The sequence below is a fragment of the Vombatus ursinus genome, unplaced genomic scaffold, assembly GCF_900497805.2.
Source record: "Vombatus ursinus unplaced genomic scaffold, bare-nosed wombat genome assembly UNPS02014832.1, whole genome shotgun sequence".
NCBI lineage: Eukaryota > Metazoa > Chordata > Mammalia > Diprotodontia > Vombatidae > Vombatus > Vombatus ursinus.
Window position 1 is genome coordinate 25,077,719 of NW_020954610.1, and position 20,940 is coordinate 25,098,658.

Genomic DNA, 20,940 nt, shown 5'->3' on the forward strand with positions numbered 1-20,940 from the left:
ATCCATCCCTACCTACTAAATACACTGCCAAGTTATGTGATTGCCTTCTCATTTGCCTCCAGGAATAAAATACCTACATGAAGGAAGAAACATTTTTATAAGTATATCTTTATTATTAATTGAATTTCTAATGAGGTAGAATCATCACGTTAAAGGTACATGTAGTAGAAATCTCTATGTGTGTGTAAATAATGGTAATTAGCATATGAAAAAGAACTCCTTGACATGATTTTTTTCGGCTTTAACTGCAGTGTTAGAAGGCTGGAAGTCTGAAAGGAAACAAAGCATTTCTCTTTTAACACCATGTGGAATTCTAGAGGGGAATGAATGAAAGCCCCAGAAGGATTCATAAACCAGGAAATTGATGCAAACTGAAAAACTATTTCCCTGCAAAGGAAATTTTTTTTCATTTTTTATTGTGAATAGAGGACATTGGTAAATAGACCACTATGCTCCACCAAGGGATTTTCTTTGCCTATGAACTAACTCTTTACCTACCTTCTTGTTTCCTTTTCTTTTGCAGGCCCCTGACCAAGGTGTAGACCATAGAGGTGGAGTCATGCTTCACACGGCCATATCATGTTGGCAGCCATTCCTAGGTTTGGCTGTTGTATTAATCTTCATGGGCTCTACGATAGGCTGCCCAGCCCGCTGTGACTGTTTACCTCACAACAAGTCAGTCTCTTGTCACCGAAAGAGGTTGATTGCAATCCCAGAGGGCATTCCCATTGAGACCAAAATACTAGACCTCAGCAAAAACCGGTTAAAAAGTGTCAACCCTGAGGAATTTATGTCTTATCCTCTGTTAGAGGAAATAGACCTGAGCGACAATATCATCGCCAATGTAGAGCCAGGAGCATTTAACAATCTTTTCAATCTGCGATCCCTTCGCTTGAAAGGAAATCGCCTGAAACTGGTTCCCCTTGGGGTATTTACAGGACTGTCCAACCTCACCAAACTTGACATTAGTGAAAATAAAATTGTCATTTTGCTGGACTATATGTTCCAGGACTTGCATAACCTGAAATCCCTCGAAGTAGGGGACAATGATTTGGTTTATATATCACACAGAGCCTTCAGTGGGCTGCTTAGCCTGGAACAACTCACACTGGAGAAATGCAACTTAACAGCGGTACCAACAGAAGCCCTCTCCCACCTTCGCAACCTCATTAGCCTGCATCTAAGATATCTCAACATCAATGTTATGCCTGTTTATGCCTTTAAAAGACTGTTTCACCTGAAGCATCTAGAGATCGACTATTGGCCTCTATTGGACATGATGCCTGCCAATAGCCTATATGGTCTTAACCTCACGTCCCTCTCCATCACCAACACCAATCTATCTACTATACCCTACCCTGCCTTTAAACACTTGGTTTACCTGACTCACCTCAACCTTTCTTACAATCCCATCAGCACCATTGAAGCTGGAATGTTTGCTGATTTAATCCGGCTTCAGGAGCTGCATATAGTGGGGGCTCAGCTCCGCACCATTGAACCACATGCTTTCCAAGGGCTCCGCTTCCTTCGTGTGCTTAATGTTTCCCAGAACCTGTTGGAAACACTGGAAGAAAATGTGTTCTACTCACCCAAAGCCCTAGATGTACTGAGCATTAGCAACAATCCCCTGGCTTGTGACTGCCGCCTCCTTTGGATTCTGCAAAGGCAGCCCCTCTTGCAGTTTGGGGGCCAGCAGCCTATGTGTGCTGGCCCCGACAGCATCCGGGAGAGACCATTCAAGGATTTCCACAGTACTGCTCTTTCTTTTTACTTTACCTGCAAAAAGCCCAAGATCCGTGACAAAAAAATGCAATACCTGCTCGTGGATGAAGGGCAGACGGTCCAGCTGGTCTGCAATGCCGATGGTGATCCACAGCCAGTAATTTCCTGGGCAACCCCACGAAGGCGTCTGATAACCACTAAATCCAATGGAAGAGTTACAGTGCTAGGGGATGGCACCCTAGAAATACGTTTTGCCCAGGACCAAGACACAGGAATCTATGTTTGCATTGCTAGCAATGCTGCAGGGAATGACACTTTCACAGCCTCCCTTACAGTGAAAGGATTTGCTTCAGATCGTTTCCTTTATGCTAACAGGACCCCTATGTATATGACAGACTCTAATGACACTAGTTCTAATGGCACCAATGCAAACACTTTCTCTCTGGACCTTAAGACGATACTGGTGTCCACAGCCATGGGCTGTTTCACATTCCTTGGAGTGGTTTTATTTTGCTTCCTCCTCCTCTTTGTATGGAGTCGAGGAAAAGGCAAGCACAAAAACAGCATCGACCTTGAGTACATCCCCCGAAAAAACAATGGTGCTGTGGTGGAAGGGGAGGTGGCCGGACCTAGGAGGTTCAACATGAAAATGATCTGAGGTTCTACCACTAGCAGTGCTTTTTTTTTCTTTTCTGTGGCATTGTTTGTATCCAATAAACCAGCCTGGCAAATCAAATTGCTGGGTACAAGGGCAGCTTGATGTAGCTGCCCTTTTGTTCAAATGGGGTATATAGGAAACTGGAAGACTTGTTTGTGGTTATGCGACAGGGCCTCTCCACCAAGAGGCAGGTGTGTGTGTTAGGGCCTTTCACAGAGTTGGTTTTACTAATTGTTTGCATTGCAAATATTGGCATTCTGGGGATCTCAGTAATGAACCTGTTGGCTCATGTTCATGGACAATTGTTCAACATTTTCTACCACTACAAAAAAAAAATAGAAAAAAAAAATAAAGAGCAACCTACAGTGTAGGATTTACATATTAAAGACACATTTGTCTAAAACATACTCTACAGTTAAAAAAAAAAAAGAGAATTTGTATCTATGATTACCATTTGTTAAAGCCTTGCACCATAACCAATTGCTGGTTCAGCACCACAAAGAAATTGATATATTCTTTTCTTTTCCTTTTCTTTTCATGATTAAAGCAACATATAAACTGTGTACATTTTAAAGCAATACGAATAAGAGGTTGTGCTTTTAGTTACTTACCACTACTGACCCAAGTGTGATGTCACCATCTTTTAACTGCAAATAGCAAACATCGCATAGTAGATCCCTGTAGTTACCTGAGGAAAGATACATGAAGGGAGAGATGAATTTGTCTGATTGTAGGAATCCAGGTTACACTACCCAAGGCAAAATTGTTTTAACTCTGTTATCTTCTGTTAATATAAATAAAGGCATGTGCCTAGTTTTGATACAGAATGGAATATTTTTTATACTTGTGATATCACACTGGACCAGTTTACTGTAACAAGCTCTTGGATTCACCCGAAAGAGGGTAAGCCACAAGTTGTGGTTAAAACTATGAAAAAAAGAAGCAAGGTAGGTGTTAACCATGAAAATGAACCATTTTATCATAGCTTGGTTTAAATTTCACAAACCACTGTTAATGTGTTAATAGACAAGAGAAAAGGAAAGAAAAGGAGGTAATAATTTTTGTGTATTCATAAGAAAACTGTCACCTGCTAGTCAAGATTGAGAAGTCAGGCTACAAAAGCTCATTGAATAGGAGCTCTTCTCAGATGCCAATAAACCAGGTTCAACCATGCATAACAGGAGGATTATGCAACTAAGGACATGCTTAGAATGTGATGGTCTCCTTAAGGTCCAACTGCTGCTAATTAAAAGGACTTGCTCTCCACTGTCACTATTTAATATTGCATCTTCCAGGAAATACTCATAGATTTCAAAGTTAATTTCCATGAGTGGATAACTTCAGCTTTTCTCCTTTCTACTTTACAAATTACATAATGCTTGTTTCTCTGCCATAATAATCAATGGTAGACAAGGAAAATCTTATTGTGATTTTTAAAGGGGTAAGCAAGGTTGTATTGAATATTATTCAGTTACTTTTTGATTTGTTGGCTGATCAACAAAAAAAAGGCTTAATCCTGCAAGTGTGGAAAGCTGTACTGATCCCCTTCTCCTTTTGCCAATTATAGCTAATACTTAATGTTCCAAGATGTTGGCATCATCAAATGTTGCCTAAAGATTTTAAATTATCAATATTTTCCATTTTGAAAAAGAATTGACCTCATCACAAATGATTTAGTTCAGATGAGGCTTAAATTTTTCCCTAAATGTTTAGTTAATGACTCTTCAAACAGACTGAATGTTACTAGTAATCAATTAATAGAAATATGAATGATTATCTATTTCACTAGAATGGAAGAGGCATGAAAATGTTACATAATTCACATTTTGAGATGGAGTCAAAATGGTGTCTCATAATATGATAAATTATAAAAGAATTGAGTTCTGTGTTGTGAAATGCTAGAATGAGAATCTTCCTTTCAAGGGACTTCCCTTTTTTGGTCTTTGAATTTCATGAAACTTAAATAAAATGGCCCCTAACAAAAAAATTTTTTAAATGACAAATGGAGATTATTCCTGCCAGTTGAACTGCAACCCAGTTGAAAATCCTGCTCTACCTTCAATAAGGAGAGTAAAATAAAGAAATGAGATGGAAAGATTATTGAACTGTCAGTTGGATTCATTTTCACTTGTTCCTGATAATGGTTATAGATCTCATAAACAATCCATTTTTTGAAGGGGTAAGGGAGGGGGGCAGGAAAAAGATGACTTTATTTATACCAAAACAATCTCTCTCTCTCTCTCTCTCTCTCTCTCTCTCTCAGTTCTGGTATAAATTCAGGGACATCCCAGTGTAATCCAGTGGAATATTTTCTTTTAAATTTCCAAAGTGATCTTTTAAAAGTTAATCCAAAATGAAGTACAGAGTAAGTTAACTTTCAACATTGCAAATAATCAAGGAGAAAACTAATTGCTAAAGAAAAAAATGGAAATGCAACTAACTGAGACTGGATTGTAATCAAAATATCCTTGAATGATATATAAGGATGCTTAGGCATCATCCGGTCTGGATTTTGAAAGACATTAAAAGCCTGATGAGTCTGTAAAAAACATATTTACCATCTGATCTTACAGACAAGTCAGCTAACCTCTAAAGGAGGCACCATAGTACAAGCCCAAATGCAGTTAACTGCAATATGGTATAACTGAAGGTACATTCAGGTGGAAGTCAAGAGGTCTAGACTCTAGATTCTGCTCCTGGTCCGGGCTCTACCTGTGTAACACTTACCTGTGTAACCTTATGTAGATTATTTCACCAGACCTAAAATTCTATTTTAGGGCATCTCTATAAAGCCTCATAAGGCACACAAATCAACTGGCATCTGTGTGACTATTAGATACTAAGGCAGTAATGATCAACAATTTTTCAATTGAAAAGCTCTTTACCTTGTTGCTTTCCTATGGCTGAATCAATTGCCATCAAACTTCCTGAGCTTTAAGGCTGAATTCAACACATCCCTGGGAGAAGGGGGAGGGATTTGAGGAAGCAAGAGGGGGACATAACCCATGTTTATCTCAAATATAAAGGATCTTGATCATACTAAGTAGGTATGAATTTATTCCACAGGATTTCAGGTTGCTATAAGGATTGAAATATAATCCTAGAATAGTCTAGAGAGCAATCTAAATAAATAATAACACTAGGAATAAGTCCTATGTTCAAATCCAGGCTCTCTGCTACTTACTACCTGTGTGGCCTTGGCCAGTCATTTAATTACTCTTAGCTCTCTGTGATTTGAGAGGATGTTCTCTAAAGGCTCTTCTGATTTTAAATCCTCTTTTCTTCTGAGAACTCATCTATTTCCTGGGGGGGGGGGGAAGGGAGAGGTGTCTTCTGGGTAAATTGGGATGATACAAACCTTCAGAGGGTTTTGTTTTGTTTTGTTTTGTTTTGTTTGCTTGTGGATTGGTCAGCTTTCTTAATATATTTGAAGGAAAAGTATCTCCTTCAAGTGGCACTCCCAGAATCAGTGCCCCAGTATCCTGAAAAGAGTAGGCCCCTGCTCTAGGGTCTGCAAAATAAATATCTGCAATGGATTCAGTGCCTCATCCATAAAATTTGGGCCATTACATGCCAAGTAAGAAACATGCTGTTTTTCTAAGCTCTTGTTTTACCCATTTTTCATACTAAGAGGGCTATATCACTTCAGAACTCCCTGTTATCTAACTTTTTGAAAATCTAAACCAATAATTGCCTAAAGTTGTACCTCTAATTCACTAACAGAGTTTTCTAGAATTCTGGTTTTGCAGAAATTTCACCAACATGTTCAGGTCCATCAAAAGTTGTGAGTCCAGGTAAATTTGCTACTTCAGTGTTCTGCTGACAACTTCACAAGGTGCTCTACATTGCTTATGGCAACATTCTGGAGATTTTTACAATAAATGTTCCCTTTTTCTTCAATTTACAACTAAGTCCCAAAGTTTACAATTATCCAGTTTGTATGTGTTTTTAAAGGAATTACTTAAATTCCTCCAAAATAAAGCCCTGACTTTTTTCGCTTACCATTAAATGAATAGAAATAAAATGTGTATTTTACCCTTCAACAACATTGAAATTTAGTTGTGATCCTTGGCCAGTAAAAGGAGACTTTCCCTCCTAGAAATTAATTTACCACTGCTAGAACTCTATCTTCTTCCATGTCAAGGAGGAGTGTGTATGTGTGTGTGTGTGTGTGTGTGTTTTAAACATTAGAGTACTGAGCTCAAAAGCACCCAGATCATGTTTCTGATTTTTCAGACAAGAAAAAACAACAACAAAAAGTGTCATTTTCTGCTTTTGAAGGCTGCAGTCTGAGATGAGCAAAGAATGTCAAGGATAAAAAAGAAATGAAAGCCACTTGGATCCATTTCCGTCCTTCAAAACAGCCTCTTTGCTCCAACTACTATTACAATAATCAAAACTAGAAAAAGAAAGTCTGGATTACACAGGTGATGTTTGTGGTTTGGCTTATCCCCCAGCTGTAGCCAGTAATCATTATGCCTTTCTTTGACTTCCAAAGATAGCATTTTAGTTGCTTTCCCTTATTTCACTGTCAACTTTGTATATAATTTACATGAACTAATCCAAGTGGAAACAATAGCAAGAAAATTAAAAGATAGTAGCATAGAACCAAATTCTACCATGTTCCTTAGCTCTTAAGACAACTAAAAGAAGGAATTTTACTTTTCAACTGCTGAGTAGCATACTTTGGATATAGAAGAGTTGTTGGTTGTCCTTCATTCTTGAAGAGGATCACGATGTCAGGAAGGTGATGCCATGACTTGCAAATGAATTGGATTTAAGTGAGAGGGCTATGCAAAGTCACCAGCCTCACTTTCTCCTCCAAAGCTGTTTGGGTCCAGTGGCAAGATATAGATCAGGACAACTGGACATGGCCCCCATACGGAATAGATGACATTTCTAAATGACCATCCTGGTACAGTAAGTAGCACCTAATGGGAATCTACCATTCTGAATTGACAGCTGGAAGTTTCTGACTTTGCAAAAAACATAATCCTATGCCATCAAAATGACAGAAAATTTGGAGAGAAAGGGGAAAAGAGGGGGAAATAGATGTGGGGAGAGAGAAAATCAATAAATTTCACTAATTCTACTGGGCTAAAAGCTTACCCTTACCTAATTCTATGTCAGCAAACATTTCTCACTTTCCTCCTCCCCTCCCCAAAAAATGTGTTTTTTTAATCCAGATCTCAAAGACAGTTTTTTCCCCATGGAACACTTTTAAATGAGATTTGTTTTATTTAATTAGCAAAGCAAGACAAAAGGACATTTTAAGGGGAGCAAACATGGCTTAATGCTTTCACAAACATTAGCTTAGCAGTAGAAAGAGAACTGACCTCAAAGCCAAAAAGAAAGTCATTTGAGCCCCACCTCTGACGCATACTACTGTCGGTATAAACCTGGACAACATACTAAACTTCTCAGTATTCTTAAGCAGGAACTCTCTAACACTATAAATTTCAGAGAAGGTGCCAACATGCTTCAGTACAGAAAGTTCTTTCTCTCAAGAGTCCCTATACAGTCATTTACTTTGTGGTTTTGTCCTCTCCAATTTTGTGAATCTTCCTACTAAATAACATTCCAAACAATTATTGCCTAGTAGGAACACTTTTAAAATGTCAGTTTTGTTAGGATGACACCAGTCTATCTAACTATACTGTATGTATGTATACATATGTATGTGTGCAAATATGTATACATATACGTGTGTCATGTATATTCTTATGTGTGGTACATATACATGTGTGTTTCATGTTGTTAGGGTTTTTGTTTGTTTTTGGTGGGGGTTTTGCCCAAAGAAGTTTCGAATAGAGAGTCCTCTTATAAGAAATATTAATCTCCTCAGAAGATTTTTAGCTGTTTCCCAAACTTTTCTTCTCTAGCTTTCCGAGGTTGGTAACATTTTTTCCATCCTCTCATGAGAGAGTCTAGTTAGTGAACCATTCCCTAGGCAGGAGGCAGTGGCTCTGCCAATTCCCTTCTGACAGCAGCCAGAGAGCAGATACTCTCTTCTATGCATTCCCTCACAGGCATAGAGCCTTCACATGTAGTGCAAAGAAAATTATCCTCTCTTTGCCTTGCTCTGTTTTACCACTGTCACCCAGGAGCAACTATCATCCTGCAGCAATAGATGGTTTCTCTAGAAAAACTTTGTTTTCATTGGTGCACAAAAAATCCTGAGGGTTATTCAATTAGAAATTACTTCTAAAAATATTTCCCAATTTTTCTCACAAAATACTTTTAAAAATTTTTTTTAAAGATTTACTATTCACATAAAGCTTACAACAACCTGCAGGTTGAATGATTCTGATTTTTTTCTACCTTTCTAGAAGCGGGGGGGGGTTAGTTTAATGCCATCTTGAGTAGACATCTTTATTTATAGCCTGAACAGAATAAGAAAAGCATTGGCATAATCAAGAAAGTGTTCTACACTATAAGGCTTTACCCTTAATATGCAAAATAGCTTCAAAAAGATAACATAAACACATTTAAAAATTTTTTCTAACTAACTTGCCTACCTTCATTAATTCCAGTCAGGATAAAAATATCTATCCACACTGAAAATGGGTCAGAGTAAAACCACTTTTTGTTTCTAGATTAAAGGAGCCCTTGAGAAAATTTTGCAGAAAGTTTCCTATTGCAATGGCTCTTTATACATTGTTGTACATCTCCTATTCCAAATTGCTTTAATATCTCAAAAATATAACAACATTAATATATTTGAACTATGCTGATGATGCAGATTTCCACAATCTGTATAACATTGCATGTCACATGAAACTGAATAGTATATATGCATATGTGCTGCTTAAAAATTAGCAGTGAATAATATAATGGAATGTAGAGGCTTGAGTTGATTAGCTTTCAGAAGGGAAAACATTTATCTTGCTTTTCAAATGATAAAATCAGATGAGCTCCCTACAGAAGGATTGCCTAACACACACATTTATGATATCAGTTTTCTATTGTTTTTTTCCATATGGCATGTAACATCCCATGCCCTTCATTAATGCAACAGTTATAGATTATGCATATATATTGTACATACATAATAAATATGTGGGGCAGGGCAGTTTGTTTTCTTAAAAATGTTTCAAATTTAATTGCTTTAAAATTTGACAAGATCAAGCAGGGAAAAAAGATTGTTTTGTGTGTCTGTGTTTTTCTTTTAGTGTATTTGATCACAATCTGGCTTTGGGGAAACAGCCCATGAATGCAAGCCAAGCATCAAATTATAAAGCTTTCTTTGCCTGACAGCTTTTCTGCACACACATGCATACATACACACACACACACACACACGCACACACACACACATTCACATCCCCAAAATTACAAATGACAAAGATAATGTTATTTTGATTTGTGTCTCACTGAAAAACATTGCTGATTTGCTATTTTTGGGTTGCAATTTTTTCTTTTTTTCTAAGACTTTTATGAACAAGCTATTCACTAATAGAAAGGGCTTAAGTATCTAACATTTCAATGAAGTTGATGGGGTACTACTAAAAGCAATGGGATAAAGATTTTGGTTTCTTTGTTTAAGATCATTGGAGTCAGATATTGAGAAATATTTCCAAAAAGTGAGAAAGGCAGGCTGTTAAGATGCTATCAAAAGATATGTCTTGGCTTTAGTTAATACTACATTAAATCAAGCAATCAATTACACGTAATAATATAGTCTACATTGCTAGAAAGGAAAGAGGCACAGTGGCATCCTATTTACAAAGTTGATGTAAAGGAGTGGGGGGGGGGGGAACTAACAGGAGTGTCAGGAGACAGCCTTATCTCGATTTTTCTGTGTGTCATCATTGTAGAGATACCAGGGATGATTTGACATATATATATATCTGAATCTATGTAATACTGAACTTTGCTATAAAGGCAGTCTACTGTTATCTAAAGGATTTAAGAAAGGAAGGGGAAAGAAAGAAAAAGTTCTACAATACTACACTGAAATTAATTCAACTTGGTATATAGCTAGATAATATTATGGAAGCAAAGGACACTAAAAAATGTACACCTGAAGAAGTCAGAACAATCTGTGTATCATCTAGACAAAATTTACCATTTCCTCAGTTATCTTCCAGGTAATATTGAGAAGAGGGGGCAGAGGGAAAGGAAGAGGACAAAAATCTCTTGTCTCCAAAACAATCTGTTTGTAACAAGGGACAGTAGGTTGTCTAATCTTTAAAAGAAAAAAAACTGGCTGGTGAAGAATTGTACTTCAATAGACTTTCTGTAGTGAGGTAATATATCTTTTCTTCAGTGGAGAAAATAACCTTTAGCTGATATGAACCAGTAGCTGCTCTTACAAGCGGTATCCTCTCTCTTCCTTTCCACCCTTAAATGCCCACACCAGTGAACACTATAAGGAAAAAAAAAAAAACAAGACAGGGGGTACCATTTGATGGACATTTTAGTGTTAGTAGAACTATAGAATTTTAAAGCTGAATGGTAGCTTAAGTGATCAGTTAGTCCAATTCTCCCAATTTACAAGTGATGAAAATAAGCCTAGAAAAGTGAAATTGACCTTGCCACCATCACACCCAACCTCCATGCTACTTGATCAGTTATTCACGGTTTTTTTTTTTTTGCCTCTTTTAAACCACCATTGCAAAAAACACAAAAGTTCCCAAACACACTAGTTCTCATTAAGTAATATTACTGTAAGCCAAAGGTCATAGGTTAGGATGGACAAAATCACTTATAAGAAAGAAACTCAAGTACAAACATGATATTGAAGGCCTTGTTGGAAGGGAAAAAGTAATCTGATGTTTTATAATTTTTAGGGTATTTCTGTAATGCATATGCTTTTCATTGAGTTGCCTAGCTTTTGAAATCTTCACTTCTAAAGACATTGTAGATGTGTTCATTTCATTTTAATAATTAAATTAGGATTCATCTAAAATTTTTATTCTCTGATTTCCTCCCTCCATCGTCTCCTACCCTTACTCCACTCCAGTTAGGATGCTCCTCTCCAGTCATCTGGATGGCCCTTGTCATTCAGTATGGTGGATATCTAGCTTATTAACTCACTAGCAAATCCTTTCTACGCAGGCAATTTCATCCTGAAATCCACCCTCCTCTTTAGTAAAAAAAAAAAAAAAATATGTTCCAACACTTCTGTTCCATCCTGCAAGGGGCCAAAGAATGAATCTAAAAGGAACTCCAAATTAAGTTGAAAGTACAAAGGCATTGCTAAAGGGAACTCGCCCGAGCCAGCAATGACAGGTACCTAGAAAATCTGTAGACTTTATTCTCTAGAGCTTGCCAAATTGTTGCCATTCATCATGTCTTAAGAACAACTGAATTTTGTGAACGTATAAAACTAATTTTGTGCATGCTCGTGTGTGTGTGTGTGTGTGTGTGTGTGTGTGTGTGTGTGTTTGTGTGGTATGCCTGGACCTATGGTATAACAGATAGAAAGACCTGAGTTCACATCCCACATCTGACCCATCCTGAGCTCTGTGACTCTGGGCCAATCTCTTAACTCTTCATTGCTCTCTAGGCAATTTTCTAGGGATTATAGATTTAGATTTGCAAGGAATTTTAGAGAAGGCCATCAAATCCAACCCCTTCATATTATGGATAAGGAAACTGAGGTCCAGGGAAGTTGATTGATTTGCTCAAAGTCATATAGGTTGAATTCAAACTCAGGTCTTTCTGACTCAAAATCCAGAGCATTATCCATTGTACCATCTATAAATTGCAGAACTGATATTAACTTGCAACGGTAGAGGAAGTTTTCTCACTGGGAATAGCCAACACTGATGAAATTACAGGCCTTTTCCAAATACATACACACACATGTGTGTGTATATATACATATATATACATGTATATACACACATACACATATATACATATATTCACATACACATATATACATATATTCACATACATATAAAATACACACAAATATACATACATAAGCACACATGTATATGTATGTGTAAATATGCTGTGTATGTATATACATACACATATACATCCAAGTATATTTATCATAGTAGTGTAAGAAAGAACTTTGAGCATGGATCCAATATCTTGTTGGGGGTGGGGGAGAAATAATCTAATGTTTTATGGTTTTTAAAAGAGTAGAGTGAGAAAAGTGATAGATCTGGAGCCAAAAGTAGTTTGAATCCCAGCTACTTATGTGTTTGGGTAAGTCACTTCTCCCTGCACCTAAATTTCCTCATTTGTAAAATGAAGGCATTAAACTAGATAATCCTTAAGATCTCTTTATGCTTTAAATTTGTGATCCTATGAACATAATCCTATCATCCCATATATTGTGTGTATATATGTATAATGCATATATAAAATATACTCATGTATGTATACATAAACATATGTATGTGAAATCCAAAAATTTGAATTATGAAAGAAATCCTTTACAGTAGCCAACAAGCGGTATCAAACCAGAGTCGACTGAGGTTTGGCATGTTTCTATCAAATGAATAAATCTTTTAACAATAGGCATGTTTTGATGCTAAAATTTACCCAATATATAAATTTATATGTTAAAAATCACCTGTGGGGGGAAAAATAACAAAAAGGGATAAAGTAATCATGAGACTCATTAATGACAACATCCTGTTTGGCTCCTGATGATGAAAACAACACAAAGCTAAATCAGTGATTATCAAAGGTTAAAGTGGTATAAAACGAAGTGAAGATTTCCTAAAAGACATACTCTGTGGGCAGTTTAACATTTTGCCAGAGGGCCCTGCATCTTGCCAAAGTTGTGGGGGTCAGACCTGTAATGACCACTTGCAGGATTAGTTTTGTCACCTAGGAAGATCAGTCTACTTACCTGATTTCCTCACTGAGGAAGAGGCAGCATTTATGAGAGCCATTTTCCAATCACAGCCTCCCCATTTATATTCTTCAGAAGCATAAGAGATCAAGCGTGGTGCTATCATTGCACAGAAACAATTTCACTAAATTTAATCCATTCCTTTAGCTATGGGCTATTAACTGAATGTACAAAAAGACTAATAGGTTACATCCATTATATGAAGTATAACTCTCTCACCAAAACCAAACAAATGCTTCTTTTAAAAAAAGGCAGTCAGTTTCTTCAAGGCTGCACAATGCATCAGTTCAAAGATGCTACTGGGAATTAATTTGCTGAGCAGAGAACATATGTAAGATGGAAAGAGGTTAGGAAGGCAACCCTAGGACCTTGATTTTTGTAAGCACTTTCATTTTAGTCACATTCATGGAATCCAGTTGTTTTTGCTTCAGTGACTTCAAAAGCATTCCAAGGCACTATTCCAAGACACCTTGTTGGTTTCACTCTAGAATAGGAATGTTAGCTTTTTCAGTTACTTCCTGCTCCAAGTCTTATAAAGGGGAATGAGAGGAATGGGTCAATGGAAAAACAAATCATTGGAAAGTCATCCTTCTCTGTGCTATAAAGGAGAAAACTGGACTGTCCATAGAGGAAGTTTTGGGAATTAGAAAGAGGATAAGAAGTCAGAGTAGGTAAATTTGATCCAGGCTCTGGCATTTACAACCTTGTGTGATGTTGGGCAAGTCACATAACATCTCTAGGCTTTAATTTCCTCATTCTGTAAAATAGGAGGGTGAGACTAGATTACCTCTAAGCTCTTTCCTAGATCTAAATCCTTTAATAAGTTATTTGACAGTACCATTGAGTCTTACTGTAGCTTTTCCAACTTTTGAACAGAATGGCAGCAAGCAGCTAACAGGTGAATACAAAAGGATAATCATTATGGAGAAAAATGGATCCTATAGGATACATCACTCTGCCTCAAATACTTAACTTTGTGGTGCTGGTTGTAAGCTAATGATTCAATAGATTCAGTTTTAAAATTTCATCTTGAAACTCTGTGTACTTACTTCCTTTAAATGCTGCTAATGTTAATCCAAGCTGCACATATATACATACATGCATGTGCATATTCATACAACAGAAATAATCAACTAGTCTGCCCTTCCTCACCCCATCCCCACCACCCAAATATTAGGCATTAGAAAACAGATTTCTCAGGCTTTTTGCCTATAAAAACAGGGAAATTTGAGTTTTTCATTTATCTAAATTGCATCTTTCTTTTCAAAGTCCCAAATTTCGCCATCACAATAACTAGTAGAATGACTACCAAATGCCCAGAATGTTTTACGCATGTCATCAACTCAACTATAGTTAATTGTGTTAGTATTTCTATTGCAAAAAAATCACTAGGAACCTGGAAACTCATATGTTTCCCACTATTTCATATAGAATGTTTGAATCAGAGATTAGCCTTTGTCTCATTGGCCAATCTCCATTCTGGTTTTAAGGACCTAACTACTTTAAAGAGCCATTCTCAGGGAGTCAGTCTAGTTAAGTATTAAGTAAATAAGGGTCTGAGATTCAGAGAGCCAGGGTTTAATATATGACTCTGCCATCAGATTCACTTTGTTCTTGTGGGCAAGCTCCAACAAGCATCTCTGCATCCCATTTCTCAACATGGGCATAACACTACCTACCTCACAAAGGTGCTGTGAGGCTTAACTGAAAAGCTTACTGAAATGTGATTCCATTTAAATGGTGCCACACAGTGTCTGGAAGGAGTAATCTGAAGGGAGAGTCCCCTTTAAGAAATTTCAGGGGTCCAAGATGTGCTGAGAGATATCCATTCTTGATACTGCCGAATTCCAATATGATGTTGAAATGACTTGGCTTACCCCTAATTTTAATGACCTCTGCAAAATTCATAATAACCTGAAGTCCCTCATGCCCAGAGAACACTGGGTACTGAAAAATAATCTAACTAGTTAAAAAAATAGAAGTACTTCACTTTCAAGTCACGAGGGAGCACTTTGGAGAGGGCTATATTTATTAAAATATGGATCAAGAGTTAGATCTTCTAGGGGATGCATTTTACTGGAGGAATTTATTGCCTAGGATTTTTTGTTATTTTCAGTCTGACTCCCCAATTTTCTGTACTATTGTTTTAATATAGAATTCCTCTTCTTTTATATTGGGAAGGGAAGCTATAGCCCACCTCATTTCATTATGATTCTTCTCATCCGGTCTGTTCTGCTCAAAGGATAAACTTTTCAACAGCTATTGTAATTATTTTTCACAGAAGGCCATTTTAATTGTCATATTGTTCTGCTAAGCCCTATTGTCTCTGTGTCCTTCAAAACTGTCAATTACTTTAAAAAGTGGGAGGGTGGGGGGGGGTGAAAAGCACATTGTTGTAATTGATTTGTATGTTTGAATTGTCTTATCAGAAAACAAGGTTATGAATTCCATCTGTTGAGACACAAAAATAAAATACTTTCCTAAAAAAAAAAAGAAAAAGAAAATCTTATACTTGATTTGTGATGTTTTAATCCTCTTATCTACCTCCTTTTTATGTTTTATTAATAATGATTGCGTGTTTGTTCATCAAGTAGCTGGAGATAATATTGTTCAGTGGAAAGAACACTGCTTCTGGTACAGAAGATCTGGGTTCAAATTCTACCTCTGACATTTACAACCTGCATAAACTTGAGCAAGTTACTTACTTATTTATCCCTCAATTTTCTCATCTGTAAAATGAAGGGGTTGGATGAAATGGCCCTTTGGATGCCTTCCAGCTCTATATTTATGATCCTATAATACCTGGATGCCTTACGGGATTAATGGGGTTAATCATTTACTTGTGACGTTGGATGAAGGGACACTAAGAGATTATAAATTTAAAGTTGAAAGTAATTATTTGGGGGAGGGGGGAAGATCATTGTCCAAATGTGTAAGAGACACCCCCTTTTGAAATGTCTGGGAATAGAAATATTACTGCCCAGGAAGTAGATCTCTATCCTAAAGGAAATTGTGGAAGGATCTTAAAAGCCAGAAGGAAAATTATTTTTGGGGGGAATCATAACTCTAATATCTTATTTCAGTGGGAAAAAAAAACATTTTAAGTGGCAACAAATAGTCTAGAGAAGTAGTCTCTAAATCATTTTAATAACATGCCCCTATTAGTGAAAACATTTTTTGAGCATGCCATATATACAGAATACTTGTACTACTCTACTAATAATCATGTATGTTATAAAATTTGCTCAAAAATAGAATTTTTTTAAAAATGAGCTAAAGTTGAAACGGCATTTGGTCCTATAATTAATTTATTGTTGTTCAGTTGTTTCTGTCATGTCTGACTCTGTGACCTCATGTGGGGTTTTCTTGGCAAAGATCCTAGAATGGTTTCCTATTTCCTTCTCCAGCTCATCTTACAGATGAGGAAACTGAGGCAAACAAGGTTAAGTGACTTTCCTAGGGTCACACAGCTAGTAAGTGTCTGAGGCCAGATTTGAACTCAGGAAGAAGAGTCTTGCTGACTGCAGGCCTCCAGCATTCTATCCACTGTACCAGTTAACTGCCCCCTAGAGTCAATAGTGAATTACTAAAAATTACTAGGTAGGGGAATGACATGGTCAGTTATATATTTTAGGAAGTCACTCTGTCAGATAGATGCAAGATGTAGGGTGGAGAACAATTATGAGACTATTTCAATGGGCAAGATGAGGAACTAAACTGGATGTTTGCTCTGTCAGTAGTGGGAAAGGGACAGATATGATGAAAGATGTTGTAGAGATAGAAATGACAAGATTTAGTAACTGATTAAATATGTGGAATAAGAGGAAATGATAGTGCCTAGGAAGAGAATAGTAGAACCCTTGACAGAATTAGGGAAGTTTGAGCAGGGAAGTGGTTGCAGGGTTGGGGTGGGTAGCAGGGAATTAGTTCTTAATTTTAGACATGTTGAATTTGAGATGCCTATGGGATAGCAAGCTCAATGTCCAATACTCAGTTGTTGATGTGGTCCTGGAAACCAGGAGAGAGACTAGAAATGGATATATATATTTGTGAGCCATATGATTAAGGATGATCATTAAACCCATGGGAACTGACGAAGTGGACAAATGAGAGAGAATACTGAAAAGAAATGAGGAGTACCCAGGACAAAACTTTGAGAATACCCACAGCTTAGGAGGAGGATACATATGATGATTCAGCAGAAAAAAATAGTAAAGAGTAGTTGTTAGGTAGGAGGAAAACCAAGAAAGAAAGTTTGTGAAGACAATCCAGAGAGGAGAGAAAGTTAAGTCTCCAAAAGCAAGTCGAATGTCTTGGAGAGGTTCAGAAGAATGAAGATTGAGAAAAGAACATCAGATTTGATAAGAGCTCACTGTTAACTTTGCAAGAGCAGTTTCAGTTGTATGAAGAAAAAGAAGACAATTGGGAGACTAGAAGGATGGTAGGGCCCTCAGTGGAAATCAGGAAGCCAAAAGATAGATGCGTGGGCTTGTGGGTGGGGGTGGGAGGGGACGCTATAATTATAACCTGTCCATGCTTGCTTATCCTATGTTACTCACTCTTTCCCACAGAAAGAAATTTAAAAAAAATATGTGTGAGGACAGGGTAAAGGAAAGGAGGAAAGCCAGGCATTTAAAAAATATTTCTAACCAACCAGTCACCATCCCCAAGGCAGAGTACAGGTTCCCAGTTATGGGAAATGAGGTGGGGATGCCAATGTAGAAAGTAGGGGAATTATGCCTGTGTAATTGCTACAGGTGCCCCTATCCTTTAGGTTATAACATTTAGACTTCCCACATGGGAAAACAACAGTGAGAGGGGGTAGAGTAATGAAGGAGTCTTGAAGGGGATGTTGTAGTTGAGTTGGAGACAAGCTCATGATTGACAGATAGCCCTATCCACCTACCTTCCAACTGATCACCTAACTTTAATATAATTCCATGGCTCCTGAGGGACTCCTTGTCCAAATTTTGGAGACCACTGGTCAAAAGGTCTAATTTACACTAGTCATTCATTCACTTAACAAGCATTTATCAAGTGTCACCAGATGCCAAGGGCTAGGGATTTAAAAAAAAAAAATGAAGCAGTCCTTGTCATCAAGAGAATGTATATTCTACTGGTGGGAAACATGTCAATCCAAAATATATACCAAATAAATGCAAAGTAATTTCAAGGGTTAGACACTAATAATTAGGGTATTAAGGAAAGATTTCCTAAAGAAGATTGTGCTTGGGTTGCACCCTGAAGAAAGCTAGAGATTCTTTAAAGGTAAATGTAATTTACCTTTGTGATAATGTAATAAATGTAGTAAAATGTAATTATTATCTCATTTTATCCTCACAACAACCCTGGGAGGTAAGTGAAATTATCATCCCCATTTTACAGATGAGGAAATTGAGGCAGCTAGTTAAGCGTCAAGACAGATTTGAACTCAGGCCTTCCTGACTCCAGGCTCAGCACTCTATCCGCTGCACCACTTCCATGAAGTAGGAGATGGAATGCCATGTACAAGGAACAGCAAATAAGCCAATTTGACTGGAATGTAGAATGTATGAGAAGTAATATGAAATCAACCACAAAAATAGGCTGGAGCCAGTTTGTAAAGGGCTTTAAAACCTAAACAGAAGAGTCTGCATTTTATACTAGAGATAACTGGAAGCCAGTAAAGCTTCTTAAGCAGGAGAAAGTTGATCAGACCTGTGGTATAGGAATATCAATTTTGCAAGTGTATGGAGGATAGATTACAGAGGGCAGAGCATGGAGGCAGGGAGACCAGTTAGAAAGTTATTCCTGGAGTCCAGATAAGAGAAGTGATGAGGGGCTGACTAGTGTGGTAGCTATGTGAGTAGAAATAAGGGAGCAAATGCTGGAGATGTTACGGAAGTGGCCAGGGAACCGAGAAAAATGAAATCAAAAGATTAGAATCAGGCATCATTCTTTTACATAAATGAAAGGCAAATCTTAGTTGATATCCAAAATAGTAACCAAAACCTCATTTTAATTTTGGCGTGACTTAATTTTTCCTGAGTCTCTGTTACTACAGATTACAGTAGCCCAGCAGGTTAGAGAAATCTATTACAAAGACAATTAAAAAGGAAAGCAAAATAATTTCCAAATATAATTAGAAGGCAATCATTAAACTGGTTTTTACTGTTGATTGACTGGATCAACTATCTAGTTATCATTAAATCACTTCAATCTTATTAGACCTGTCATCTATATGATCAAACTAATCTGATGCTTACTTGAAAATCAGTTTTAGCCTCCTGTCTCTCTTCCTCTCTTCTTTGCATGACTATGAATGTGAAAGGCTTTAAAAGCTCAACAGAAGAGTTTGCATCTTATATGAGAGGCCACAGATAGCCAAAAGATTTAGTCCTATTTATTTGTGTCGTACTGACCTATCTCTCATCAGATAGTTTTTCCATATATTTTATCAGGTTGTATTTTGACTAGCTCTCCAAGGAGCTACAACTGATTCAAACGTTTTATTCAAAAATATTTTTAACACTTGTCTGCATAGTGACAACAACATGTTTTTCAAGTACAAGAAAAAGCATTTTAGGGGGATCAACTACATGCAGGAAGTGATGGTGCACCCCTCTGTGGGTTATGAGTAACTTTTGAAGAATATGCATCAATTAAATCATAGCCAGGATTTCCCCTGTAGAGAGGGCTGATCTGGCTCTGCTTGCATGTCAGTTAGTCATTCTAACTATGAATGACTATTTAATCTAGTTAATCTAGTCAAGCTAGCATGGAAATCCAGATAGCAGGTAGAGAAGGAAATGGAAATGATAAAACCAATTGTCTGTCTTAGCACTACTGTATTCTCTTCTATGTTTGGTGAAAAGGGTACAGGTCTCCTATTAATCACCAAATCGTTCTTCCTTCCTTTTTCAAAATATGTTGGTGTTGTCAAGACACATTTTTACTTTCGTGATCAGTGAGTCTGGTCCAAAATTTAAGGAACAATCAATGTAAGCCAACCACAGGTTTTATTGATAGCATAAAAACCTCTAATAAAAAGGTATCAAACTCATGTCCAGGGCAGTCCTAACTAGATAAAAATGTAATTGGAAAATGTTTAACAAAATAAATAAAAATACAGTGTGACAGGGATAATGTTAATCTGTGGTTTTTCAAGTCAGTAAGGGCCCCATAGGAATGTGTTTCTATTTGTTTGACACCATTGCACCAACAGAACAATCTCAAGAATACAAGGCATCATGTGCTTCCATTTCCTTACCTTCCTTGGGCTCCAGTCTTGATCTGGCTCTGAGGGACATAGCCAAATATATAACTACAGTTCTGTCTGGATTGTAGACCAATTCTAGGTTATCTGGGACTTTGTGCTTTTAAAATATAGTATACAGAAGGAGTTGGGCCTTTTCATGTATGCATCAATCTAGAATAAGCTGACCCCAGTTTTAATATACTAACCACAAGTAGGTCAGACAAGGAATAAAACCACCAAGTCAAATCAATCAATACACTAGAATTCATTGAGTGCCTACTCTGTGCCAGGTATTGTACTAAGCACTGGAGATAAAAAGGCAAAAACCATTCCTTGCTCTCAAGGAGTTCTAACGGGTGTGACAACTAGCAAACAACTATGTGTAAACAAGATGTATATAGGATAAATTAGAGATAATCAAAAGAGGGAAGACGCTGTTATGAAATAAGATGGTGAAAGGTTAGTAGAATCCTTCTGGTGACAATGATTGCACCTGCATTC

General features: G+C 37.2%; 1 protein-coding gene across 1 annotated transcript; it reads left to right on the top strand.

Moving 5' to 3' along the window:
- The first annotated feature begins 559 nt into the window (after window positions 1–559).
- On the top strand, window positions 560–2,380 carry LINGO2 (leucine rich repeat and Ig domain containing 2). The gene has a single exon (XM_027839040.1). It carries the CDS (start codon window positions 560–562, stop codon window positions 2,378–2,380), a length of 1,821 nt encoding a protein of 606 aa, XP_027694841.1.
- Window positions 2,381–20,940: the final 18,560 nt, after the last annotated feature.